At 42.0% G+C, this 25,981-nt stretch overlaps 5 protein-coding genes across 9 annotated transcripts; 2 read left to right on the plus strand and 3 right to left on the minus strand.

Moving 5' to 3' along the window:
• Window positions 1-4,075: 4,075 nt before the first annotated feature.
• LOC6544357 lies at window positions 4,076-6,272 on the minus strand. Its single transcript, XM_001971959.3, has 2 exons — window positions 5,414-6,272; window positions 4,076-5,349 (listed from the first exon to the last, which is right to left on the minus strand). The coding sequence occupies exon 1, from the start codon at window positions 6,161-6,163 to the stop codon at window positions 5,420-5,422; it is 744 nt and encodes a 247-aa protein (XP_001971995.1). The 5' UTR covers window positions 6,164-6,272; the 3' UTR covers window positions 4,076-5,349; window positions 5,414-5,419.
• Window positions 6,273-6,356: 84 nt separating this feature from the next.
• On the minus strand, window positions 6,357-8,407 carry LOC6544358 (succinate--CoA ligase [GDP-forming] subunit beta, mitochondrial). Its single transcript, XM_001971960.3, has 4 exons — window positions 8,184-8,407; window positions 7,965-8,094; window positions 7,796-7,895; window positions 6,357-7,545 (listed from the first exon to the last, which is right to left on the minus strand). Exons 1-4 carry the CDS (start codon window positions 8,232-8,234, stop codon window positions 6,576-6,578), a joined length of 1,251 nt encoding a protein of 416 aa, XP_001971996.1. The 5' UTR covers window positions 8,235-8,407; the 3' UTR covers window positions 6,357-6,575.
• A 30-nt stretch (window positions 8,408-8,437) lies between these two features.
• Window positions 8,438-9,728, plus strand: LOC6544359 (CAAX prenyl protease 2). The gene is made up of 2 exons (XM_001971961.3): window positions 8,438-8,962; window positions 9,021-9,728. Exons 1-2 carry the CDS (start codon window positions 8,557-8,559, stop codon window positions 9,521-9,523), a joined length of 909 nt encoding a protein of 302 aa, XP_001971997.1. The 5' UTR covers window positions 8,438-8,556; the 3' UTR covers window positions 9,524-9,728.
• A 150-nt stretch (window positions 9,729-9,878) lies between these two features.
• LOC6544360 (bladder cancer-associated protein) lies at window positions 9,879-10,946 on the plus strand. Of its 2 annotated transcripts, none has more exons than XM_026977040.1 (2): window positions 9,879-9,945; window positions 10,202-10,946. In XM_026977040.1, exon 2 carries the CDS (start codon window positions 10,290-10,292, stop codon window positions 10,527-10,529), a length of 240 nt encoding a protein of 79 aa, XP_026832841.1. In that variant the 5' UTR covers window positions 9,879-9,945; window positions 10,202-10,289; the 3' UTR covers window positions 10,530-10,946. The 2 variants fall into 2 exon arrangements, with proteins under 2 accessions (XP_026832841.1, XP_015013847.1); XM_015158361.2 differs by having other exon boundaries at window positions 9,881-10,047.
• An 815-nt stretch (window positions 10,947-11,761) lies between these two features.
• On the minus strand, window positions 11,762-22,015 carry LOC6544361 (putative mediator of RNA polymerase II transcription subunit 12). 4 transcript variants are annotated; one of them, XM_026977038.1, is made up of 8 exons: window positions 21,799-22,015; window positions 21,493-21,596; window positions 19,637-19,663; window positions 18,332-18,529; window positions 13,821-14,065; window positions 13,079-13,685; window positions 12,403-13,042; window positions 12,208-12,234 (listed from the first exon to the last, which is right to left on the minus strand). In XM_026977038.1, the coding sequence occupies exons 2-8, from the start codon at window positions 21,586-21,588 to the stop codon at window positions 12,212-12,214; spliced, it is 1,836 nt and encodes a 611-aa protein (XP_026832839.1). In that variant the 5' UTR covers window positions 21,589-21,596; window positions 21,799-22,015; the 3' UTR covers window positions 12,208-12,211. The 4 variants fall into 4 exon arrangements, with proteins under 4 accessions (XP_001971999.1, XP_015013264.1, XP_015013263.1 ...); XM_001971963.3 differs by having other exon boundaries at window positions 11,762-12,234; window positions 12,403-13,685; XM_015157778.2 differs by lacking the exon at window positions 19,637-19,663 and having other exon boundaries at window positions 11,762-12,234; window positions 12,403-13,685; window positions 21,799-21,995.
• Window positions 22,016-25,981: the final 3,966 nt, after the last annotated feature.

The raw sequence follows: 25,981 nt of genomic DNA on the forward strand, positions 1-25,981 counted from the left end.
TATCGAAAAATAATGCGTTGCACACATAATTTTCTGGACAGGAAATACAAGCCCAAAATCGCTTTAAAAAGAATTGAAACTAAGCTAAAAAGCGCGAAAACTAAAACAGTGGCATTGAAGCTTCGCACAAATAAAAGCAGCGATTAGTTTAAGTTAAAGTAAAGATTGTGGGCCCAAAAATTGATATATATATTTTACCCAGCTCAGGTGTCACATTGTGATATTAATGAGGAGCAAAAGGCAAATATGCATAAAGCAACAGCAAACATTTTACGATCCATTTGGAGGAGGGAAAACAGAAATTAGCATGGAAATAATTCAATTAGGTAACTTTAATACATTCTCTAGTTCGTCATTAGCACACAAAGCTCACTTTAAATCAGATCATAAAAAATCTTGCAAAATATACAAATTCAAGACGAATAAAGAACTACCAACCAAACAACTGAACTTTTACGATGGGCGGACCAGAAACCACATTCTCTATATTTTTATTGATTTTAATCGATGTTCGTTTGGTAGCTGGTTTTATTTGCAAAAATTTGCTGATTCGATTTGGGCAAAATGTGTGTGCATAAATTAGAATTCGAAATTTGTAGTTTTGTTTCAAGAACCTGAACTCGTTTCAGCTGGCATGGAGTGTTAATAGGACTTTTCTTTCATATCCGAGACAAGTTTCTTATCTAAAAGTGTTATGAAATGTGTTTTGCATAGAACTGATGGCATTGCCTCCGCCTTTGTGCTTCCCCAAAAACTGTCCATCTTCTTTAGTTTGGAAGCACATCTAAAGGTGATCACTATTTCGGTGACGCAAGTGCTAGGTGTTCGGTGATTTTTGGTGTGGACCATTTGAATGATAATATCTCTGGCCGACAGAATTATGGCCATCTAGATGATACTGGTTATGCTGTCATACAAGTATAACATTCTATATTAACTAAGCATAAGCTTAAAGCCCCCAAACTGTCTCAGACGCCTTGCCACGTTCGTCTTTTTAGGTAACTATGTGAAGTTCAAGGAACTATCTGACACACGCCGCGTATACTTAACCTATAGAGTGTCACATATGAGGCGAAACTTTAGATGGCTAGCTTTGCGGGTGGTCTATTAGATGCTGATGTCTTACTTTGGGAATGGCATTTTAGCTGACAAGAATGAATGAAGTAAAAACTACCCAGACACGACTAGAAAAAAGGCAAACAAATTTTTCAGATATGCTAATCTGCTTAGAAATGCTTTCACTTTCAACGAAAGTCAGCAGCAGCAAAGGAAAGCAAACAAATTTGCGTGTTTACTATTTCTTTGAAGACTTTTACCTTCACTTCGGCAAGAACTTTCATTGAAAATAAATGGATTCTATAAATATCCTTAGCAAGATATGTACATATAAATCAACGTTAAGGTGTGGGGTTTTTTTCAAGTCAAACATTTCATTGCCTTTATAAGCATATAACAATACAAGTTTTTTCATTTTATCTTTCCGCTTTCGTTTCGCATCAAAGAACTTCTTTTTATATAAACCAGACAATCAGATTCATTCAACTTATAAAGAAATGTTCCAACTTCTTGATTGCATATTCATGATGCAAACTTGCTTTTTTTGCAAACATCTCTTATGAAACTTTTGTAAGCATGCTAATCTCGATTAGAATAGCCAAAACAGGAATTCAAATAAATTCCTCATTAGTCAGCCACGTCAGCAGAAGTCACAACCCAGAGAAAAAATCAACAAAATCCTTTTTCCTAAGCATTAACGACAGCTACATTTGAGATCAGAGTACCAATAAAGAAAAGCTCTTAATATTGATTAATTCCATTCGGCTAGACAGGTTAATCAGGCAGAAGCTGTTCTAAATGCTTCAGACCAATTTGTGTAAAGTGCCATAAAGTTGTTCTATTTCGATTATAAAATAAAATCGACAAGTCCATAAAGTTTTAATGAGCCCAGAGCAAACCCGACCTTCACGTCTCAATCAATATTTATTGATGACCAGCAGCCGCACTTACCAACTTCAAAAAAAGCGTGGTTTTGAGGAAAGTTTGCGTGTGGCAAATAGTAATCAATCTAATGGCTTTGCCTATAGATTATACTCGTAAAAAGTTTATTTTTGAGACCTTTGCGTAATCGCGCACCCCAACTCTCAGTTTCAATTTTAGGTTTTCTAATCTTCCCGCAAAAAAAAAAAGAAATACCGCGGATAACTTTTAATTTCAATTTATAAGCGTTCATTGACGCTCGATTTGATTGAAAATATTATGCAAAATGTTTCTTTGTGGCCAAAGCTTTGGCAATTAATCTTTGGCCAGCGCCTAAGAACAGGTATGTTGCCTTTGTTAATGAAGCCTCGGCTCGGTCACGAAATTAACTTCAGGTTCTGGTTCTTCATATCGTGTTCTACTGTACGGTGTGATGGCAGCATTTTATGCTAATGAAAAATCTTGAAACCTCTTAAAACCAATTAAGCAACTATTTATTCTCCTTTAGTTAAATTCCTATTTTTCCAAAATAAAATGTATTAAATTAATATATTGGTTTTTAGTTTTAGGTACGGATGTGTATATGAGAACTCATACATAAATTAAGTAAGACATACAAGTATTTGTATGTTGGCCACAGTTCATATAATTAGTGCTGTTTGTCCACGCTAATTTCCCATGAGCATTTATAATTACCCTGTCTCTTAAATCACTTGTAATCAGCAAACTGCTCCCAAAGGGGATTTCGAAGCTGTCCGTCAATCAAATTCAAATGCGAGGCAGAAGAGCCGTGATCAAGAAATCCGTGCGGCAAAACTCGACAATTTTCACACAGTCAGTTGGTTTAAGCCGCGTTATTTCAAAGTTCTTAATCCGTTCCGTGTAACGAGTAGAGTAAGCCGATTTGTTAGTCATTCTAACGGAAAGTGAGTGAGGTCACCAAAAAGTGAATGCGGAGGCTTCGCACTCTCGATATGGTGGCCATAATAAAATCCGTAAATAAATTTGCGTTTAGCACATATTTTGGTGCAGTTTCCTCGACCAAGGCTATTTCAACCCAGTCAGTCATGAGGCATCCGAACATCCGGCTTGATTTGACTAGGTTTTTTCGCTAATCAGATTTGTAGCGAGTGTGCTGCGCGTAATCCATCCATCAATCCGAACTATCTTCGGCGAGATTTCACGCTTCAGCAAGTCCTCACAATCGTTAAAAGATACATTTTTCTTTTCGTCTCTTCCCTGAATGTCATTGCCAAGTCGGGTTTTAAAGGCGTGGGTGGGGTTTTTTAGATCGGTATTTCTTACCACCTGCCTTGCTAATTATGCCTTTATAAGCCAGACAAATTAATATATTTCAATTTGTTATGGTTACCATTTAAAAGACTTTTTAAGTGCTTACGTCGACTCCGACTCCGTCGTTTTGTTGACAAAATGATCTAATAGTTTTGTGATTTTTGGAACGTTTGAAAGGCCGTACGCCACGCAGATTATAACTTTTATTCCATGAACCATTAATCAAGTATTTCGAAAATCTTGAGACATTTGAAAGTAGCCTTGTCAAAGATGAATTAATACATCGCTTTGATTTTAAATCTTAAACGTTGATATATTTTGCATCATTCTATACAAACTCTTTACTCTATTCATATTTCATTTTAAAATTATATGTTTGTATAAGATCATTTAAATGGAATTAGAGGTCACCACGAAATATGAAGAACAATTACATTTTTTACGCTTCATAAAGTCCAATGATATGCGTTATACATTTTCTATCAAGGCATTTTTTTTCCATTGCATCAATCATTAACAAATAGTCCGACACAAAAAGGCAGCTCCGAAATCGCTGGGTTGACACATGGTGCAGCCCACAATCGGTTGGCATATCAGTTGTTACTGCAGTAAAGTGATGCATATCCGACTCGTTGCCACAACGGCAACAAAAGCTGACAACAAAAAGTTTGTTCGGTTTTCCCAAAATGCAAACGCCATGGGAAAACTAAGTCGAATGCACCAAACTGACTGGCGAGGAGATTCATTGTTTCGGATCTCATTTTGGACCCCAGCTGCCTTGAACCCGCTCTAAAGATGCATTCAGCTGTTGTATACAATAAAAACTTTATTATTCTTCGCTTTAGCTAAAAGTCGTTTGTACATAAAAATGTTACACATATTATTGTATATAGGGTAAAAGACGTATGTATTGTTTTAATACATTGGTAAATTCTCGGTTTAGAACATGCTACAAATGCAAATACAAGTGCAACGGACGGATTATTAATACAGACCTTATTAATACCTTTAAAAGAAGGTAACTTGTGCGGAATATTCGAGTTCAAAGGGTAATGTTTTGTTCTTAAATCTAATGCACGGAATTCGCTTACCTTTCTCTTGGTCACTTAATTAAGGCACTAGCTTAGCTGAAGTTTATGCAATTCAATGATCTCTATAGTTAGTCGCAGGTCAGTCGTTCAGGTATGTTTATAACAATAATTTGTTTTCAGGCGCTACGAACTACACCATAATAGTTCTATCTAATTAAGGCACAAGTGTAATATTTCGATGAATGTTCCGACTAGCCTGCGACTTTTTCCAAAAAAAAAAAAAAGGTACATTTGCGGAGGGGGATGCTGTTTGTGTCTGGGCGTTAATTGAGCGAAAATTGATATGTAAATACTGTAGAATACTCTACATGAACGTGAGTCATCTGTTTGAGCATCTTTGCTTGATAGTAGCTGCGCATGGTTCTGGTTTTCATTCGGAAAAACATTCAGTCTTCTCTTGGAACTGATCTGTTCGATTGGATGGATGATATATAAGTACCAAAAACTGAAAGCTTGTGACTCGGTGAGGGCGTCAATTGCATAAACTTGTTAAATTAAAACTACGGGTACAGTCGAACTTCTCTGAACTACAATAAATTTGTTAGTGAAAATCGATGAATATATGACAAAAAATAGATAATCCAAAATAACAAAGCTGTTTAGTTTCTTTAATTCACCACCGTTATTTAAACGATTAAACTATTATAAAACTAATGCTTCCGACATGAATACTTTAACAATTGCCTATGCACATGGATACCACAGAATTTCAATTTTTAAAGTATGTTGGAAATGTAAGAAAAACCGTGCACTTTTACAAAATGTAAGAAAAACATGTAAGCACTTCCACAACATGTAAGAAAAACCGAGTATAAAACAAAATTAAAAACGTGCACTTCCACAACATGTAAGCTAAAATGGTTCGCCTTAGAGAAGTTCGACTGTAATGTTTAGGGTGAGAATTCTTTGTGGGGACGGAATGTTTTTGTTATGTTTTCCTCTTGGCTTGCTTGTGTTTTCCTTGGTGCAAGTGTGCCAGCTGCCACGACTAAAAGAGACAATGCAAGAAGGTTAAGCGAGTGACCCTGACTTGGATATAGTCAAGTACTCACCGGCAACTATCCGCGCACCAGCTCAAACCGCGTCTGCGATTCCTTGAACTGAATTCTTTTCTTGTGTTGCACGTGGGCTTCACTGAGGAACAAACTAGACGCCACCAGGGTGAGCACAGTACCCACACATGCCAGGATGAAGGACCAGCCAAACCAATTATTCGCGTGCTCCGGCATCCAGCCATTCCGGTTGCCAAATCCAGCGAAAACGATCACTGCAATGGCTGCACTTACTCCAGCCCCGAGGAGCACATATCCCACCGATCTAATGAGCGTTATGAAGTGCTTCTGATCCGGACCAGCACACAGGATGAAGACCAGTACTCCGATGGCGGACAGCAACATGCCGATGAAGGCCAAGGTGTAGAAGAACTGAGTGGCTATCATGAAGGCGGGCAGCAGGAATCCCCGGATCTCATCGTAGCCTGTGGTAAATGGGTCATACACCCATCGGCAGCCCACGAAGAATCTGCGCTGGCTGTCGTCGTTCACGTCCGGCAGCGACCGGAAGCAGTGCACCCACAATCCCAGGCGATCCAACTTGGCGCCCGTGATGCGGTAATCACTGACCAACCAACTGGGCGTTGCAAATGCAATCACAATGAAGGCAAAGGCGAACACGAAGACGCCAACGCCACAACTTCCGGATAGTGTGCGCCTCTTCATGTTGACCGTGTGGATGTTTTGGGTGTGGCTGGTGGGCAGGTGCTCCTGGGAATCCTCGCGTGCGAAGTGGGATGGTTTTTGCATCCTTTGAGTGGGAAATTCTATTGGAATTTCGCTGGTTTCCTGGGGAAATGTTTGTTTGGTTTGCTGTTTGGGTGTGGACTGCAGTGTGACCGCCCTGATATCAATGCAAAATACCGTGATGCCTCAAAATAAATACCAAGCGCAGCGCTACTAAGAAATACCAGAACAGTATTTAAAAATAATTTGTTAAGTTAAGAAATTCATGTTTTTTGATCATTTTTATTTTTTGCTAGATGTTTAAGGTATCCCCATAATCGAGCTGTTTTAAGAGAAAAAACATATAGTTCTTTTACAGAATATAACATATTTTGTTTATATTGTCGATAAAAACTTATATTTAAAAGGCCCAACCTTTGTAAATGCTAATATGCGTCGTATTAATCTGGAAGACATTCTCTACTGAATCATTCCCCTAATTGAGTGCAGCCACAGCCTTGTGGGCGGCGTCATCCAAGTCACTGGCGGTCTGAATGGGCAGGCCCGAATTCTTCAGGATCTCGCGAGCCTGATTCACATTGGTGCCCTCCAATCGCACGACCAAGGGAACATTTAGTTGCAGCTTCTTGGAAGCAGCCACAATGCCATTGGCAATGGTGGCGCAATTGACAATGCCGCCAAAGACATTGACAAGGATTCCCTTGACTTTCGGGTCAGCAGTAAGGATCTCGAAGGCTTTGGCCACCTGATCTTCCTTGACGCCACCGCCGACATCGAGGAAGTTGGCGGGCTCGCCTCCATTCAGCTTGATGATGTCCATGGTGGCCATGGCCAAGCCGGCACCATTTACCAAGCAACCAATGTTTCCATCCATGGCCACGTAGTTCAGATTGTACTTGGCCGCCTCCACTTCCCGGGGATCGGACTCCTCCTCGGTGACGTCCATGGAGAAAATATCCTTCTGACGGAACTGGGCATTGTCGTCAAAGTTCAGCTTGGCATCAACGGAGATGACTTCTCCGTTATCCGTCTCGGCCAGCGGATTGATTTCAATTTGTACGGCATCCACAGCTTTGAAGAGAGTATAGAGTTTTTGAATTTCCTCAGCACAACGCTTCACGGAGTCTCCCTTGAACTCCAAGAACTTGGCCACCTCCAAGAGCGTCGACTCCGGAATGGGCTTGCCAATGTCTAGCGGGACAGTCTTAATTTTCTCAGGGGTTTCCTCGGCCACTGCCTCGATATCCATTCCCCCTGCAGGCGAGGCAATCAACACGGGTCCATTGTGCTCGCGGTCCAGCAAGATGCAGAGATATGTCTCGCGGGTAATGTTGATACTGCGTGCCACCATGACCTTGTTGACCAGAATTCCCGATTTGGGCGTTTGTTTCGTTATCAGTCGGTTTCCAATCATCTGTTGGGTAAGCGACAGCACCTCGCTCTTGCTGCCGAAATTAGAATTAATTATTAGTATAAGTCTTATCACTTGCATTATTGAGGTCCACGCTGGCATTCACTTTTATCATTTTGACTGTTATTAAACATATTTTAATTTTTACGATGTTCCTTGCCAATATGCGCAGAAAGATAAGATAAATCGTATATACAAATGAATTTGTTGAACATCAATAAACAGACTAATTAATTTTAAGATAAAAGGAGAATGAGAGCCAGAATGGACCTAATTTATATTACTTGGAGGTGATATGGACGCCGCCTTTGAAGCCGTTGTCGAAAGTTCCCTTGCCACGCCCACCGGCTAGAATTTGCGCCTTCACCACGTATTCCGGGCACTCTGAAACACACGATTTAACATCAATTAACCCAGGGATTACATAAACACCGGCATGGTTCCTCCACTCACCAAAAGTCTTGACGACCTCGGCATCTGCCTTGGAGTTATCCAATACCTTGAACTGCTGTATAGCCACTCCATACTTCTGGAGGAGATCCTTGCTCTGGAATTCCAGGAGATTCAGGTTTCGCACGGGCACCTATCATCGAAAGATAAACAAAGCCAAGACAAAGGTCACTTCAACTTCTCTTTTCGCAGAGTTGGGGACATATGTATGTGCGGGGAAACCTTATGAACGATGTGGCGGGCTGTGGTGACTGCTTTCAGTAGGAGCGACATCTTGGCTGTTCTGCGCTGGTAACTGAATACCTTGGCTAACTGGGTATTTATTTATTTTTACACCACTATCTGCAATTTAGTTTAAAAACACAACCGAAAATCGCCGCCGTTCCACGATGCTTATCACAACTCAATGTGACCAAAAAGTGCGTGTATTTCCCACGGTTATTAAAATATACTCAAGTATACCAAATTCCACTACCATCCTGAACTAGTTCATACGAAGTAGTGGTCTTACTTCTGCAATCAGCTGGAAATCAGCTGCGATTGTGTACTTTTTTCGGCTTATGGTCACCGAAGAATGACGAATAACACAAATTGAATGAAAAATCTAAGCGAGACGGAAGCCGAAGTCACAATGAAAGAAAATGTAGTCCAGGAATCATTGCCCCAGATCCCGGTAGTCACCTCGGTGAGCTGTTGCTTCGTGCTGGCCGTTCTCTACGTGGGAAGCCTCTACATTTGGAGCTCTAAACACAACCGGGATCATCCAACCACGATTAAGAGGAGGTTCGCCAGTGTGTCCATGGTGATGCTGGCAGCCCCGTTCTTTGTCTACTTCTTCTCATCGCCGGAGCTCCTCAGTCGGGTGCCATTTCCCACGCTGCTGGGTTTCCGCTTGGAGGGATTATGGCAAGCTGTTGTGATACCATATAGCCTGACGGTGCTGCTCTTCCTGGGACCCATCTTTGTCAACATGCAGAACGAGTCCGTACGCTCCTACTTCGGTACTGGCTATAGAACCCATGCCTATCAGCCCTTCTCACTGCTTGATTTATATTCCAGATCTCGACTACTGGAAAGGATCCTTCAGCAGCATCATTTGGGTACGCAACCATGTGATAGCTCCACTGAGCGAGGAGTTTGTGTTCCGGGCCTGCATGATGCCCCTGATCCTGCAGAGCTTTTCGCCCCTGGTCGCCGTTTTCATAACGCCGCTTTTCTTTGGAGTTGCCCACTTGCATCACATAGCCGAGCGCCTGAGCTTGGGAGTGGAGTTGAGCACAGCCCTATTGATTGGACTGTTCCAGTTTATCTACACCACGCTGTTTGGATTCTATTCGGCATTTCTATTTGCCCGAACAGGTCACGTAGTGGCTCCGATCTTGGTGCACGCATTTTGCAATCACATGGGTCTGCCGGATCTCCAGGATCTGTGGCAGCAGGATCTCTGGCGACGAGTGGTGGCCATTGTTCTCTACTTAGTTGGATTTATTGGATGGATTTTCCTGGTACCACTGGCCACTGACCCTTCGATATATGATAATACCCTGTACTGGAATGTATAATTAAATTACTTTGTATGTGTCAACTACTGCCATATGTCGGCTGATCCATGTGTACATAGATATTCTTGCATGTATTTAGGTGTAAAATGCATATCCATGAGAAATAATTGCGTGCACAAAAAAAAAGACTTCCGAAGAAAAAGAAATGAACAGTAGAAAGTAAGATGTAATGTTTTGTTGTTCAAGAAAATAATCAGAAATCTGAGCTGTATTATGCATTTTAATTTTCTTTACATTTGTTTTTAAAAAATATCTTAAAATGAATTGCCGTTTTAAGCGGAAATAATTCAAATCTTGGCGGCGATTAGTGGTTCATCGGTTCCGCGGAACCAGCAGTTCCAGCCCATCCGAATCGAACAGCTGGTCACACTGCCACTCAGACCCACATTGGTATATCGATAGGGCCCGATAGGCCCAGACAAGTAAGTTTTGGTAAATATGTGATGATTTTAAACGACACACAACAAACGAGCACCTAAACGACCCGAAAACCGAGAGGTCAGCGCCAGGAGGCCCAATTGGAGGTAATCCCGTGGAGCGACGACCCGTGCCAGAACTGAGACATCAGATCCGTGGTCTGGTGGCGTTTGTGGTCTTCGCCCAGGACAACGATTGATAGTAATTATAGAACAATTAAGACTAACCTCGACCCCCTGGGGTTTCCTGGGACTCTTGCAGGCCGCGCGGAAGACCACGTCAACGCACACGCAAATAGAACCCAGATCCCACACAGAAACAACAACGCACCCACCCAACCGCACACAGAATGTATTGCCTACAATGCCTGCTGCCCGTACTTCTGATACCGAAACCCACAAATCCAGCCCTAATGGAAACCCACGTGATGTTCATAGTCCTATACCTGGTCGGATTCTTCCTGGAACGAAAGCCCTGCACCATCTGCAGCCTCGTATTCCTCACAGCCGTATCTCTGATATGCTACAGTGGCGTCGGGAACTGCATCTTTTGGGGCAACTGCGAGGGCCATCAATGCGAGAATGGCTAGAGGGTCATTATCATCGCGCCGCTTATCGGTCACCTATTCGAAAATGAACCCCCAGTAGTCATAGTCAACGAAGATAAAGTGCTAATAATAACTACCTTTTTACGGAATTACGTTCGCGTTGTTACAGCTTTACATCCTAGCAGATCGGAGAAAGTCAGAAGAGCAGGCGGAGTTAAGGGATTAAGGATAGCTTGACTAAATCGGTGAAATCAAGTGATCAGTGATACAAGTGATGAGTGAGTCCGACCAGGAACAAAGATTGTGTGTCTAGTAGACCCATTGCATTATTTCCAGCTCCGTATATATTTCCCTCATAATTCTTTTGGTTATGAAGTGTATTGTATTCAAGCGTGTTTTGTTTTAAAAGCTTAGACGAATTTAGTTTTAACGAAGAAAGCGCTACGAAAACGTATTGTACATCACCCCACCCAAATGCCCTACCCTTAAAATCAAAAATACCCCTATCTACCCCACTTGTCAATGCAACTTACGATTAGTCATATATGTTACATATATAAATACATTTTACAAAACGTAATTGTAAAGAAAATTAAGGCAAACCACAATTTCACTGCGCATCCTTGCTGAGCCAACGGATGCTGCTGACATCGGTTGTAATTACCCTGTCGTGTGCACGTGCAAAAACTGTATATACAAGCATATAACTTACACTGAACGAAATATATATTATATACATAAACTGTAAACGAGAGACAAGCACAAATATGTAAAAACGAGAAAAATGCGGGCGACTATAACTTATACAAATAATATTGTTCGATTTTTGCGAATTTGTATGATTTGAGCGGTATCTAAAAATGGAAAGTGTGTTAGATGTAATGAAATAAAATTTAATTAATGGTAAATATCCGCACTTGCTTGTTTAAATGTTTTTATAATTGCGGGAACTGTTACTCAGAAATCTGTGTTTTTAATATTGAAACAGGTCCAGTCAAACCTATTAACCAGGACTTTTCGATATATGTATATTTCTAGATCCCGTAGCCAAATAAAGTACACCTTTTATTTGATTTCCAATTATCCACAATTTTATTCGCTTCAAAATGTGAGTGTGTATATAGTATATATATGTTCATATATAATGTACAAATTTCTCTTCGCTGTCGTTGGTTTTGGAATTTGATTATATCAAGATCAGATCAGCTTCAACATCGTTCTTAATTTACTAACAACTACACAAGACAATTAATTAATTAAAAATACGATAATAATTTATGTACAAAAATTTCCATCGGATTTATTTGTGTGTATGTGAAAAACAAAACTGTAGACAATTCAAAAAAACTGAAAGAAAAATACATGGAAAACTTTCACAATTTTTTCTTCTTCACAGGAGATACCTATCTGTGTTGTTGTTGTTGGTTCGAATGTTATACACGCATTAATATAAAATATACAAAAATGATATATAGAGAAACGTTTTTTGAAGAAGGCCATATATGGTTGAAAGGCATGTTTAAAACTTGTTGATTAGTTTTGGTTTTTACTTTTTCTTTTAAGCTGCTTTAATTACAAAACAAATCGAGACGATTCGGTTACAATCTTAGATTCTTCGGGTTTAGTTGGGTACATGATGACTCCTCTCCTAGTTCCTCTCGGTCTACCCACTCGTCGAGATTCGATTCGCACAGCAGCAATCACAGACGCGGTCTTCTTGTTACTTAAACGGAACGAGGCTGGACGACTGGAAGTACAAAATATTGAATTAGCAATTGGACAACGGACTTTAACATTGATTACTATCACATTAATAAACTTGATCTTTGGCTTTGAGTGAAGTATGCCCCAAGAGATGCCACCCTCATGATCACTTGAAAGCAGCTTATCCCAAAAAGTAGATGGGTTTACTCACAGTGAGGTCGCTCGGACTCTTCGGGGGCAGCAGCTCCTCCCTCCATGGCCTGCATCATGGGCACCGGGATGCGGACGGGCTGGGCCAGACTGCGTCCGTAAACCATGCGGCCGAAGGGCAGCTGCTGGGGCTGGTCGGGCATCGGCGGGGTCATGGTGTCACGGGGCTGCTCAGGCAGGGGCTGCAGGATCAGCCGCTGGATGCGCATCTGGGGCACCTGCTGCTGCTCCTGTCGCTCCTGGCTGACTTCCTGGTGCTGTTCCTCCTGCTGGTGCTGTTCGGGCTGGGCGGTCTGCTGCTGCTGCTGATGCTGCTGGGGCACCGTGGTCTGGGCCTCGGTGGTGGCCTGCTCGGCGGAGCTGGAGACGTCTTCATCGCTGCTCTCAGTGGATTCCGCACCCTCCTCGGCGGCGAGGCGACGCAGCTCGTCGGTGATGCGATCCTCAGCCATGCGCTGGATGTTCCTCAGATCCTCGGCGGTGATGCCAACACGCTGCAGTGCCATTCCGAAGGGCATGGGCTGGATCTGAATCTGGGGGATCTCACGCTGCTCCTGACGCTGCTGCATCTCATGACGCTGCTGCATCTCCTGGCGTTGCTGTTGCTCATGACGCTGCTGCATCTCCTGGCGCTGCTGCATCTCCTGGCGCTGCTGCATTTCCTGGCGCTGCTGCATCTCCTGACGCTGCTGCTGGGCGGGAATCTGCACGGGCACATCATCGGCCATATGAATCTCGCGGAAGGGAATCTGCTGCATGTGAATGCGCACGGTCTGGATCTTGGGCATTTGCATCTCCTCGGAGGACTCCATGCGAGGAGCCTGCATCACCTGCGGTGGCATGGGTGGACGCATGGGCAGGTGCTGGAACGGCGGAGGCAGCTGGCGGATGATGAAGGGTCCCTGCTGCTGCTGCTGGGGCAATTGCTGTTGCATCTGCATGGCTGGCGGCATCATTCTCTGGGGCATATGGGTCAGTGGCATCTGGTCGGGAATGCGTCCGAAGGGAATGGGCACTCGCTGGAAGGGAATGAACATGGGCCTCAGCGGCTCGGCATCCTCATCGGAATCCTCTTCCTCCTGCTCCCGCTGGCGCTTGGCCTCCTTCTCCTCCTTGTCCTTGTCGTCGCCGCCGTCGCAGAAGATCGAGATTCGCTCGCCGGTGATGCGGGCCTTCTTGGGATCCGTGGTCAGGTTGACGCCGAAGGGCAGTGCCACCGTCTTCGAGGGCGAGTCGACGATCTCCTCGGCGTGCTTGCGCTCCACCACACAGTTCATGCGGGATCTGTCGGGAGGTAGAAAGGTTTCAAGAGAAACAAGCATTTGCATTAGAAATTAATGGTATTTACTAAACAAATAACCAAATCCTACGTTAAATTTGGTATTATTTTCAATATTTAGCTAACTTTATGATGCTTACTTCTTGTTGTTGCGCAGAATGGCGGCAGCCAGGTCACTCAAGTCCAGCTCGAGTGGCATCTTGCCGGGGAACTTCTGCAGCTCATCGGTCTCATCGCTGTCGGAGTAGGAGTTGTCCTTGTCGGAGTGCTCCTCTGCGTCCTGGGTGGCATCAGTCTTGCGACTTTCCGGCTCCAGGTTCTGCAGTTCGGAGTCATCGGCAGATCCAGCAGCTCCTCCCAGCAGGGGTTCAGCACGGGGAAGTTCCTAAAAATATGGAAAAATTGTAATATTTCATAAGATACATCTAGTACATGATTATTTCTAAAAATCCTTTACCTAACGATCGTGAAATTTTAGATTTATTTAGTTTAGTTTTTATAAATCAATAATTAATAATCTTTGCTTGCGTCATTCCCCCAGCCAAACATATATTACCGACCCCCAATTTTCAGTCTTAGATCAGGTTGCGTGATTTGTGTTCCCCAATTTTCCACCGTTTTGTCGTAAAATTGACAAAGTTGTTTTCTTTGGGCCCTCAACTGAAACTGAGTGTCTGGTTTAAAGTTGCTTTTCGTTATTTTCTTGACTAGTTTTTCGCTGAGTCTCTTGCCAGCTCTTCGTGCTCGCAACAATGAGGGGCAGAGAACCGGTGGCAGTCATCGCAGTCAATTGCCCGGCGGAGATGTGACCCCAACCTACATACGACCGAAACCAAAAGTAAAATGCCATCGGAGTAAGCTCGTTGTAGCCGCGGCTCGAGAAGTCTAAACGAAACAGCGAACCAGCCACGAAATTACATAATCACACAATCACACAGCCAAACAAATGGCTATATCTGCGTTTTGTACCCGAGTGGATCGTGGCTAAGCAAAATTCAAGCCCGGCCACAATGGCCAGAGAAGTAAACAAACGAAAAATACATTTAAATTATATGAGTCTCATTAATGGCCAGCCACGATGAGGGGGCGTTGGGCGGATTCCAAGCGGGATGGAGGTGATGTGGATAATGTTATATATATCCGGTTTGGATGGATGGCTTATTTTGCAGGTCAGCGTGTACTTGACAAAAGAGGCTGACATTGAACTGAGACGAGTTCTCGTCGAATTTCCTCTAGATGGCTGAGATGTCTATTTAGTTTTGAAGATTCTCTGCTCACTAATTAATCAGGAAGTCTGCCATTCACTTTTAAGAGATAGCACCGATTGTGGAAGGCCAGGAAAAGATTGGCGCTCCATTTGTTGTCTCTAATTGGCTACTAATATACAAGTGGTTATTTATACACTATAGAAACTTTCCTGTCTTATAACTTAACGCAATTTCCATTTCTCCGAAAAGCCGCAGATCGTCAACACCAGTCTGTACCAGTCTGTATGCAAAATGGACCAAAAACTGAGTCAATCTTGAGTCATGTGCTCCCAGGCCAGGTGACACACAATCCGTAAATTTCACTTTAAAATCATATGTGTAAGAGGAAAACAGCAAACTGGGGGATGGGAAAAAAACTGAAATCGAAACCAAACCCAACCAGTTCGGCAAACAAGTTCGCTCGATTTGATTGTTTATTTTCCACATTCGTAGTTGAATTTCAAGGCCAGGCGCGTCTGGAGATAAGATCTATTATAATACAAAGAGAACATTTGTCTGCCCCTAATTTGTTTATTGTGCGGGACATGTGGGGAATCGACTCGAGTCGCATTAAGATGACAATTAAATGATTACAAATTGAATGCTCTGTGCAATTAAAATGACTGACAGCCCTCCGAAGTCGGATGGTAGGCATTTAATTTGCAAAACTTTTATTTATAGCCCGAGTGAGTGACGTGCGTCAGTCGCCGGCTGCAATTGTAATTCTAGAGGCGGCTCATGGCAATTTCTTTAGGGAAATCATCCATAAAAAAAAAAACCATTTGCTTAGCCAGCATAATAAGTTTTTCTTCTCCCCGTCGGTTTGTCCAAGTGCCAAACGATTTTGCACAACAGCAGATAAATTACATTTACCTATATGCTGGCTGCCAGTCTGCCTGTATGTCGGTACATTACATAATCGTCAGGCCAAAAAGCATTTGCTTTGTCCCCAAAAAAAACACACACACACACACAACAGCAAAAACAAAGTGCGAGAGGCAAACAGAGGAAAACGAAAGACTCAAGCGCGCAACTCGCCTTAAATGGCAAACAGTCAACGGCAATGGCCAAAACCACAATGGAACCCCGGTCTTTGGTCTTCGGTCCTCGGTCTTTGGTCTCTCGGTCCGCTGATGGCTTTTTGCTGGATGCTTGGGATGTTTGCCCGAAAGGTTGTGCGGTTGCTTACTTTTGTTGGATTTCGGTTGGTACCAAGCGGCGCCAGCCGGCAAAAGAAACCCACCAAAAAATGAAAAACAACAGAAAACGCTAAAATGACAGCAAAATTGCATTATGGAACGGCTGTTGCAAGCGATGGCCACGTGAGAAGATCTTCATCAGCAGGCGATATCAACGTAGCAGTTTGAAGGTGTATGAAATCGCATTTATGAGCTGGAGGATTTATGAACTTCATTTGGATTCGGGGAAATAACCTTTAAGTGGGAGAGGCTCTTAAGCTGCAAGTGCATTGACATCATTCCGAACTCTTAAGAAGCCAGCGTGATTCTTATGAAAACTCGAATCCCTAATGCAAAGATCCATTGTCTTACTTCTGCTTAGTTTCAGTGTAGGCGCTCCCTTAGTAGCACGCTAAGTAACAATTTTAGCTGACCACTAAGTCTACTGTAATATTTGTGATTACTGTGTCGTAATGATTGGATAAATGATTGGCATTAAGCTAAGGGCTAATATTGAAACACATTTGTGTATCGATGTCGTTAGCCTTGGCTCTCTAATTAAATAAAATAATATTTGATTTTGAATTACAGACTACTGCAAACAATGGTTCATTACGACGGCCGTTGTTGGCGGCTTTCACTCTTATCCATTAACTCGAATTAATTGGGATCATATGCTCCAGTAATGGGACTTTAAAAAAAGTAGTTTTTAGAGGGTTTGGCTTTTTTGGGTGATCACATAACAATTGCCTCCATTTCAACCGGGGAAGTTGCATTGGAAAAAATCACTTTCACGATTTTCCGACCATCCCCGGTGGCAGCTGCTCTTTCAACTGATGATCCCTGGCATTTCGGATGCCCAGCATCAGCAGCAGCAACAGCAGCAGCAGCAGCCGCAACAACTGCTGCGCCCACGCCCGCTTCAGTGGATTTTTGTTGTATCTTTGTATGTGGCTTGCAACACGCTTTGTTACTACCGAATGCTGCTTTCACTTCGTCTGGCATTTGATTCGCAATTGTTTGCTCTCTGGTTATTATGTCGCAAGCTCCGAGCTGCAAAGGCGAACTCCACCATTTTGGTGTCCACTTAAGCGTCAAATTATGGGAATTTCGCTTGATTGAATTTATCGTTGCATTCGCTGATTCGTTTGCTCGCTCATTCGTTTACATAAGCCATCTGCACATCGGGTTGAATAACCTGATCAGAGCATTATAAGCTATATGCTAGGTGAACAATTTGCTTCATTTTGCACTTTCCATATCGGCTAATTGAATATTGATGACACGAATGCAAATGATTGGACCGCCAGTCATTAACTTTGAATTAAACTCCTTGTCCAGTCATCCAATCATCAATCAGCTATTTTATATCCACCGTCTTAAAGTTGTGTCTATAAAGTTGTTTCTTTTTTTTTTAACAGCTATTTGGCTGTGGTTACATGCGTGAAATTTCTCAAGGAAGTACACAATTGAACGTTTTTTTGCTATTATGTACATGTGAATATGCGAAATTGCTTTAGAGGTGCTTATTCAATCACTTTTGATTGAATTGGCAGTTATGTGGCAATATTTTTGTATAAGTAAATTACTAGGAAACGTTTAGATTTACTGCAAATCGATATTTCCCAATAACTATCCGAGTGATTTACAGATATTACTAGTTGGGAGAAAGGTAATTCACTTTCATCTCAGACATGCCCATTTTGCAATTGATTTATAATATATTAATTATATGAAAATATTCCGCCTGATTTATTTATTTCCCTTCGGCTTCAAATGAAATTTCTATTGACGCTCTTGCTACGATTTTAGCCAATACACCTACATACATATACCTCATATCACATTTCGTGTACAGTGCCTGTCGAAAGTCTACGATCCCATGGAACTAATAGCGCGTGCAGTCAACAACATTTTGAGGGAAATTACAGCAGGTCCACACGAAGGGGAACATTTTTCGGCTACCACAGATTATAGCTACATTTTCCGGTAATTATATTTAATTTTGCTTAATATTCGAACTTTTTTTGGGAGCTGACTTCAATCCGTGGCGTGTGCAGTCGAACGATGCGAGCCATTATTAGCCAACTCTATAATTTGAACTCCATAAATTCAGAGCCCGAGCACGATACTAATCTGCCATAGCAACGGACCATTGAAGCGCAACGGATTGTACAGATTGTCCAGGCATATCAGGTTGAGTACATATGTATACTTGCGACTTACCTTGCCCACCTGCTGCAGAGTTTCCAGCATTAGCTCCTTTTCCAGCACAGAATCGAGGGCCTGGACCTGATCGCAGGAGGCCTTGGCCTGCAGATAGGAGGAGGCCAGGATGAAGGATCCCAGGATGAAGGCTGACACGATGATGGTGAAGGCGGTGATCTTGGCAATTTTCACCGAATTCGCCTGGCGCTTGTAGGCCTAGAAAAGTATATAAAGTAACATTAGCTGCGTGCTTTTGTCAATGAACATGAATATTTAGTTTTTTGTATGCAATTTATTATTTCTACGTGCTCATTTGCCTATGACCTCTCTGTGTGTCGGTTTTTTTTTTGGGGGTCAGGTAAAAGCGACGACCTTACTCCACAAAATACACCTTAACATGGTCAAGCGCGTTCTCCCCTTCAAAACGTTGAAGTTTTAGAGAATTTCAAAAGAGTGCTGGGTGCATAACGATTTTGTAAGTGCTTATAACCTATTTACCAAAAATCGTAGAAGGGTTACTTCAGTGGAGACTGTATTAAGATGGGGCATGCAGTTTCATTAATATTTTATTATCAATGGGTTTAAGGTGCTGAGTTACAAAGGTAGAATTGAGCTGGCTCGAGATTAATAATTAAAAAGCTGAACAGTCAGCTAAAAGTTGAAACCCAAGGCGATGAACAATAAGTGACTGTTAAATTCCAGTTTTTGGCAAGTGCTTTAATCGAGCGAACTGCGCCTTAGATCATCGCAAATATTTGCCTCGCCAGCAGAGTGAAGCCGTGACTAATATGCAAAATAAATGCTTTCCGCGTAAGGTGCAAAAATTTACAAGTGGATGCAAAAAGCCGCAGCATAGGGAATATCCACAAAAATGGTAGGCTGGCTAAGCGAATTCCGCATTTGGTGCCTTGGTTGCGCAACAGGAAACCCTCTGCAAAATTGAGGAAGTGGCAAGCCCAAGAGAAAACTGAAGACGAAGAGGCTTAGGTGTGGGTGCAGTCAGGTGAGGCCGCTTTTTCTCGGTTATATCTATATCTTTTTTTCGAAATGTGCAATGTTTTTTGTTAACACCTTTACGTGCGTGGCTGGCGTGGCCCCAAAATGCAGTTGCGAAAGTGAATTGTGAGTGAGCTCTGCGATCGGAGTGAGTGATCATCATCATCAACACCAGGCAAAGTGAAGTGGAAGTGAATGGATCGCCTGGCACTCTATTTTACACTACTCTACTCTACTCTACTTGATGAGGTTTTAATTTTTGTTGCTTTTTGTGTTTTTACTTTTTTGTGAGGATTTTTGTGCAGACAAAAGACTTGAGCGACAAACCTGATGATTAAAGTTAAAAAATCCCATCTGTGGTTGGTTTTGAGTGTTGTTTTTTGTGTGGTGGCGAGTGCGGGGGAATAGAGAAAATTTCATATTGTCAATCACGGTTTCGGGAATGGTTTGGGTTTCGGTTTTTTGCATTCACATTTTTCAGCCAAACGAGAGAAAAACGATTTTTGTGGTTTTTTGTTTCGAGTGTTGTGCACACACAAACACACGCATTGCATGGGAAAAGTACATAAAAACAAGAAAAGACAAAAAGTTAATGAGATTGTACTGCATCTGTGTGGGGTCGCTTAATAATACTTGAGGTGAAAACCTAACACACATGTCTAACACACTGCACAAAAGGGAAAGCTTTTGACCAAGGGTCGATTGTGAAGGCTAAGACAGAGCTATTGACGTATTAGGTAACCCATTGATTGATGGACTCAGTTATTGAAAAGGTCATGCTATTGGCCCTTTAAATTATATCAAGTCACTGAAAGTAATGGTGGTTATGTTCATAGAACATCATAAAGGCAATTCTAGTTTATTTTTAGATTTAGTAGCTATTAATGATAATTACTTTTACAGATTTCAACCGCAGTGAGTATTATCCCTAATGGTTTTCGTAATGGCTTGGATAGCAGTCATTAGGTGTTTAAAAATTCAACAAAAACAGGTAATTGTTCAAAAAATGATTTCCATTTTCCAAAAGCAGTGTATCTGATGAAAAACCTCTTTGGGTGTTTTGTACTTTCGCTAAATGTTATAAATCTCTCAAATCAAATACGTGTACATCAGCTTTTTAATTGGGTTAGGGGAAGTGGGCACTGAAATTGAGCCTGTTATACAACCTTTTGCTTTCACTGTACCGCTAGTAAGGCGATAATAATGGAAGGGGAAAACCCTCGCGTGAATGAAACCGAACAAATCATTTATGGCTGATGCGGATGCTGACTGTTGAATGCCAAATGCAAAATGTACGGTGCAATTTATGCAAATTTGTATCTTAATTCAACCCACACAAACACCACTACGCCCTGAGATCTAATAGATTTATATATACGAGTACGAGTAAGTATGCATATAAATATGGCGTATGGCATGGTTGGGAAAACAAGTTGAACAAGTCAAAGTACTCGGCGGTGGCGCAGTCTATATAGATATGGTATTTGTTTGGGCTTTGCGTTATTAGCGTGTCGTGACTAAGGCATTAGAGCTCTTCGAGATTCGGATCGGGCGGATTTCTATTTGTCCCACCATATCGGATACACAGATCCATTCACACCTTGCCGAGAAGGAAATATGCAGGCAGGTACAGGTATATCTTGTATCTTGCAGATACGAACGATACTATGGACTATTTCAGGGAAATGTCAAGCCGCAGACAATTGTCGAGGCCGATCACGTTGCATGCGATTCCCTCTCGGCTGTCAGACAATAATAATTTTTGAAATTGCACATTAACGGCGGGGCAAATTGCTTATGCATGCAGTGCAGACTGATTTGGTGAAAATGCAGCTCACGTTTGCAGCTACTTGCAGAAAAAGTCCGCATTGCGCATACGCTCTGTGGTCCGTCAGCGGATGCAATAAGTCAAAGGGTGACCCTGGCATTTTCTAACCCACTTGGCTGCCGACCAATCAACGCTCAGCGGGTCAGTTGCACTTAAATGCTTCGCTTAGCGCAGACTAAACAAATACATACTGGACAAACAAATATTGATTGACTATCCTATGATCTTTCCTGATCATTTACTTTTTCGGTGCAAAGCCATAATGATCGTAAATCGTTTGTAATTAGTTTCGCCACTAGTCACACCCCAAGAAGAAGAGGGCGAGTGTGGCCACTCGAGGCTTCACTGTACTCACCGGTGGCGGTTCGCTGGCGGTGCTGTAGACCTCGCTAGCCGCATAGTCGGGCTTCATTTGCACGGTAGCCATCGAGACGGTATCCTTCTCGGTCATCTATAGCACTACAAAATATGGGAACAATCGGTTAACTCTCGGCTACTCGAAGTCCTGGCAGGTAAATTCCAAGCAAGGATAACTGACGGCAGTAACAGTTCGTATTGAAGTTTGGAAGGCACAGTTTGCTACACTTTCTTTTATCACTTTTCACTTGCTTTAGTTTCTTATTTTGTAACGCAGAGTCATGCATTAGTATCCTTCACTTACGTAGAGGATTTTCCAAATATTCGACAAAAAGTAAGAGGGATTTCGGTGTGCGATTTATATATTTCAGCGGTCTTGTTGGTTCGAAAAAGTTGCCTGACCAACTTTTCAGCAGGGGGACTTTTGGCCTCTGGAAACTTTGGATTAGTACGTCTTTGTTGTACGACTGCCACTCGCCGTCTGAAGCCACAAACGCGTTTCGTTTCAGATTTGTCTACCAGATTTAAAACTTTTTTCACTCGTCGACTGCGACTGCGACTGTGACTGCGGCAGAGCGGCCACTCACACACTCACACTCGTGCACTGGTAAGCTGGGGCGGACAGAGACAGCTGCACGATCAACACGGCGCTAAAAAACGAACGAAAAACAAAAGTTAAACCAAAAAACACAACAAAAAAGATCAACAATAACACACTCAAGCGGGCTGGCTGGCTTACTCACACACCTGCAGTTTATCCGTGAGTTCACAGTAGTCACTCACGCATTCGAAGCCTGAAAAATGCAGGTCATTGTTTACTAGTTGAGAAAAACATTAAAACAACTCGGTCGCAAGCTAAAATATATATTATATTTTATACAAACTTGTTGTTATAACATGTTGTTCTTCACGCACTGATATCGCAAGTTTAAGGAGTACGAAATCCCCTTAATCGAGTGAAGACTGTCCGTGTACAAGCCGAGCTTGGGCTTAGAAAAAGCTTTCGGCTGTTGTGGACCCTACAATTGAGCTACACACGTGATTGTGCGTCGCCGCTGAGCAATTAGCCAAATGCGAATTAAATTGAGTTTAAAAATAAAATCATATTAAATGGCATAATGGCCTGTGAGCACACACACAGCTATTTATAGGGCCTTTTGTTGGCTGAGCACTGTTTGAGCGAATCGATTTGCTACGCATTCCATCAATTAGAAGCAGCTAATGCGTCTCAGAAGCAGAACCATATAGGTGAGCTATGTTAATGCGATGCCAGCGATATGCCCCACCGACTGTAGGGTATACATACCTGTGCATACCTATATGTATGGGTGTGGAAAAAGCTCTCGCGACACACTAAAAATTAAAGGTACTCGCACAACTCCGCCAACACAATCACATACTCGTACATACATACATAAATTAACAAGCAGAGTAGACCTCGTATAACTTGCTCCCCGACTTAAAAGTGGTTGGCTGCAGCTCAGTTGTTGTTGCACCACATCGAGTTGCTTATGAAAAAAAAAGCATTAGATTTCTGTAGTATTTCTGTTTTTATTTGTAATTTTTCCATTGTGATTGTAGCTAGGCAAAGCATTGCAATTGCTCCAACACAGATGCAGAATGCCAGGGTATTTGGTGGCGACCACATACTCATCTTGATTGCCCGAACAGCTGCGCCGCCTGCTGTTTTCTGATTTTGAACAATTCTGGGAATTGCTTTTAATATAAATAATAATAAACTTGATAAGACTATCGGTGCGCACTATTGAACCAGTGCTCTTAGTAGGATATTGCTCATACGCCATGTTGGCTAGAAACCAGTTTTCTTCTCTCTTTCGTGTCTTTTGATTCTGTTTTGATTTTTCCCTGCTCCACGAACTTGTCTCATGCTAGATGCTCGTTTATTATCTATTTTCGGTGACCCAACATTGGACCCGCCTCGGGTATTATGTAAGCTGAAGATCTGTCTTTCGACTCTCTTCGTTAATTGCATAATTCCCAGGGCTTTTGAATAAAATGTCACAAGCCAACGAACCAACGGGCAACCTACGAAATAAAAACCCCACTTCAGATTGGTCAAACTCAAGTGATTAGTCAATAAAACGAAGTGGCTTTCTATGATTATGTTTATGCAACATGAAAGTGGAGATGGGTCACAGCATCCCTCTAATTGCGATCATCCCACTGCTAATCCCATGGTTTTTATTCACTATTTCTTTCTCAGGTGGCTGCCATATTATTAATTACTGTATCACTGAGTTTTTGGTCCCCTAATTTGCATGGCACAATGAACAACCAAACTCATTTCTCATTGCATCACTGATTGTGCGATCCAATTGAAAATGTGGTTGGGAGAGGCGAAGTAGGTGGGTTGGATAGTTGGACTCCACTTTTCAGATACTTTTACAGCAGTTTGTTGAGAAGCGTGGCTAATTCTGCATTCTTATCAGCTAGAAATACCAAAGCAGGTGTTTCGGATTCCTTAAGTCTATGATATTCCAGTGTATAAAGTTCGAGCTACTAACAATTTAAAAAATGGTAATTCGTTGCCTAATGATTACAGCGCCTATTATCATGAAATATAAGATATATAAGCAAACCTCAACGACGTGAATATTTCCTATTGATTCAATTATTAGAGATCAAAAAGTAAAAACAAATTAAGTTTCTATATAATTTACTCGTTAATATAAGATTATTTGTAGAGCATCGCACCAACACATTTTACTTATCAATAGGAATATATTATATTTAGTTATCGCTTAAAGTCGCTCAAAGTCAACAGCACCAATACTAAAGCACATTCTTAGCTTAGAAAAACCCCAACAATAAGATAAGCCGCAACTTTTGTATTTCTAATTAAAGATAATCAAAATGTAGTTGCGAACATTGGTTCCCGTCAAAGTAAACAAAATCAGAAAAGTGTTTATAAATATAGGGCTTATAGGTTGGGGCTCTAAAGTTTTACGATCGGGGTGTTTTCTCCCCAACCATAAACAGCCAAACTGAATCTGAGCTAAATGGGAAAAGAGGAGAGAAAGATGCGCTTAGCTCCACTCGCAAATTGGCACCCGGCTTCGGATTTTGGCTCCGTCTCCGGCTGGAACTACTGCGACTTTATTCGCGGAGATCACGGGGAACGGAGATGCCGGGTGCTACGAGGTACCAGCGGCGAACTGGCACCGTCTTAGGCCTGGGAATTGTGTAAAGTGAATACAGAAAAAAAAACAGAAACTGAAAATCGAAAAAAATATATAAAAAAAATACACACATAAAACACAAACTAAAAACGAGAAAAATGAATGAAAAAAGCAAATTCAATGCAGGCATCGGACGGATACATGCGAGTATCTCAGAAATACAATGCGCCGGTGCCTAATAACTGGATACAAGTTGATGTTTGAGTGTCTGTGTGCAAAATAAAACCAAAACAAATCTCGAAAAGCTCATAAATAATAGCCACACAGAAATGAACAACGCCAGCGACAACAACAAAGGTTTTCAGTCGTTAGCGCACCTCGCCATTTTGACTTGGCCAAAATTAGCTAATAACGATAAAAAATTGTAAACAGAAAACCAAAATAAACCAAAAAAGTTACGAGCTTTGAAAAGCAAGTCAAATAAAACATAATGTGTATTTTGATGGACTTCAATGTAGCGAAAATACTACTGCAACGTTATTAGCAACTATCATAACTTTTAAATAGTACTTCCATTCAACTATAATTCAGTGGTTGCATGTCATCCAAAGAGTTGAAAACTTTTACTTATTTATTAGCCCCATTTTTCAAGAAGGTTCCCCGATAAAATTACACACTTGAGATGCCACTTCATTTGCTTACAACTTTTCCCCACCCAATTAGGGATCCCAACTTCCTAGACCCGCAGAAAATGGTTTCATCGCATTTGATGCGAGTTGGTCACGGGAGAGTGAGCGAAGCAGTAATTACGATTGGATTTCAAATGCTTCAACGATTGCCGCGGGGATTTTATTGTATTTTTCAAACGTGTACTTCCACATGTGTATAAGTGTATATACTGTGTGTGGCTCCCGGAGAAACTGCGTTCTAAGAATCGAGCATCTTGCCCCGCTTTTTACCTTTTTGTGCCTGCCATATTGGAACGAACGTGCGACCTGTGATTAGCACCTCAGCGCTAGAAGCTAAGCTCATCCGGAGTTACCTCTCCAAAGAGAACTGGCCCGCAACCCCTTCATCGCCAATTCATCCCTATGGAGATGGGCATGTGATGAAAGCATGCCCAAAAAAATTAAGCCAATTTGGGCAGGAACAATAGAAGTTTTTTGTGTGCCTAGCAGCCCGTAAATTGACAGAGATCTTCATTTGTGTGGTTCGTGTTTTTCCTCTCGGTTCCTCTAAATCTGCCAATTAGCGACGCTCACTGGTGTGTGTGTTTACAAATATATATAATTAACACGAACATAAACGGATGTGGTTAGGGATTTATTAAACCCTCTCTGGAAGATT

This window comes from Drosophila erecta, unplaced genomic scaffold (assembly GCF_003286155.1).
Source record: "Drosophila erecta strain 14021-0224.00,06,07 unplaced genomic scaffold, DereRS2 tig00000021-arrow-pilon, whole genome shotgun sequence".
NCBI lineage: Eukaryota > Metazoa > Arthropoda > Insecta > Diptera > Drosophilidae > Drosophila > Drosophila erecta.

Excerpts from the sequence above, each read along its gene's own strand:
- LOC6544357 (XM_001971959.3), bottom strand. The coding sequence starts at position 6,163 with ATGCAAAAACCATCCCACTTCGCACGCGAGGATTCCCAGGAGCACCTG.
- LOC6544361 (XM_015157777.2), bottom strand. The coding sequence starts at position 19,777 with ATGCAAAAAACCGAAACCCAAACCATTCCCGAAACCGTGATTGACAAT. Across the intron at positions 14,066-18,331 it reads CTCTGCAGCAGGTGGGCAAG|GAACTTCCCCGTGCTGAACC; the intron begins GTAAGTCGCAAG and ends CCATATTTTTAG. Across the intron at positions 13,686-13,820 it reads ATTCTGCGCAACAACAAGAA|ATCCCGCATGAACTGTGTGG; the intron begins GTAAGCATCATA and ends ACCTCCCGACAG.
- LOC6544360 (XM_026977040.1), top strand. The coding sequence starts at position 10,290 with ATGTATTGCCTACAATGCCTGCTGCCCGTACTTCTGATACCGAAACCC.
- LOC6544358 (XM_001971960.3), bottom strand. The coding sequence starts at position 8,234 with ATGTCGCTCCTACTGAAAGCAGTCACCACAGCCCGCCACATCGTTCAT. Across the intron at positions 7,896-7,964 it reads CGAGGTCGTCAAGACTTTTG|AGTGCCCGGAATACGTGGTG; the intron begins GTGAGTGGAGGA and ends CGTGTGTTTCAG. Across the intron at positions 7,546-7,795 it reads GGCGTCCATATCACCTCCAA|CAAGAGCGAGGTGCTGTCGC; the intron begins GTAATATAAATT and ends TAATTTCGGCAG.
- LOC6544359 (XM_001971961.3), top strand. The coding sequence starts at position 8,557 with ATGAAAAATCTAAGCGAGACGGAAGCCGAAGTCACAATGAAAGAAAAT. Across the intron at positions 8,963-9,020 it reads GTCCGTACGCTCCTACTTCG|ATCTCGACTACTGGAAAGGA; the intron begins GTACTGGCTATA and ends TTTATATTCCAG.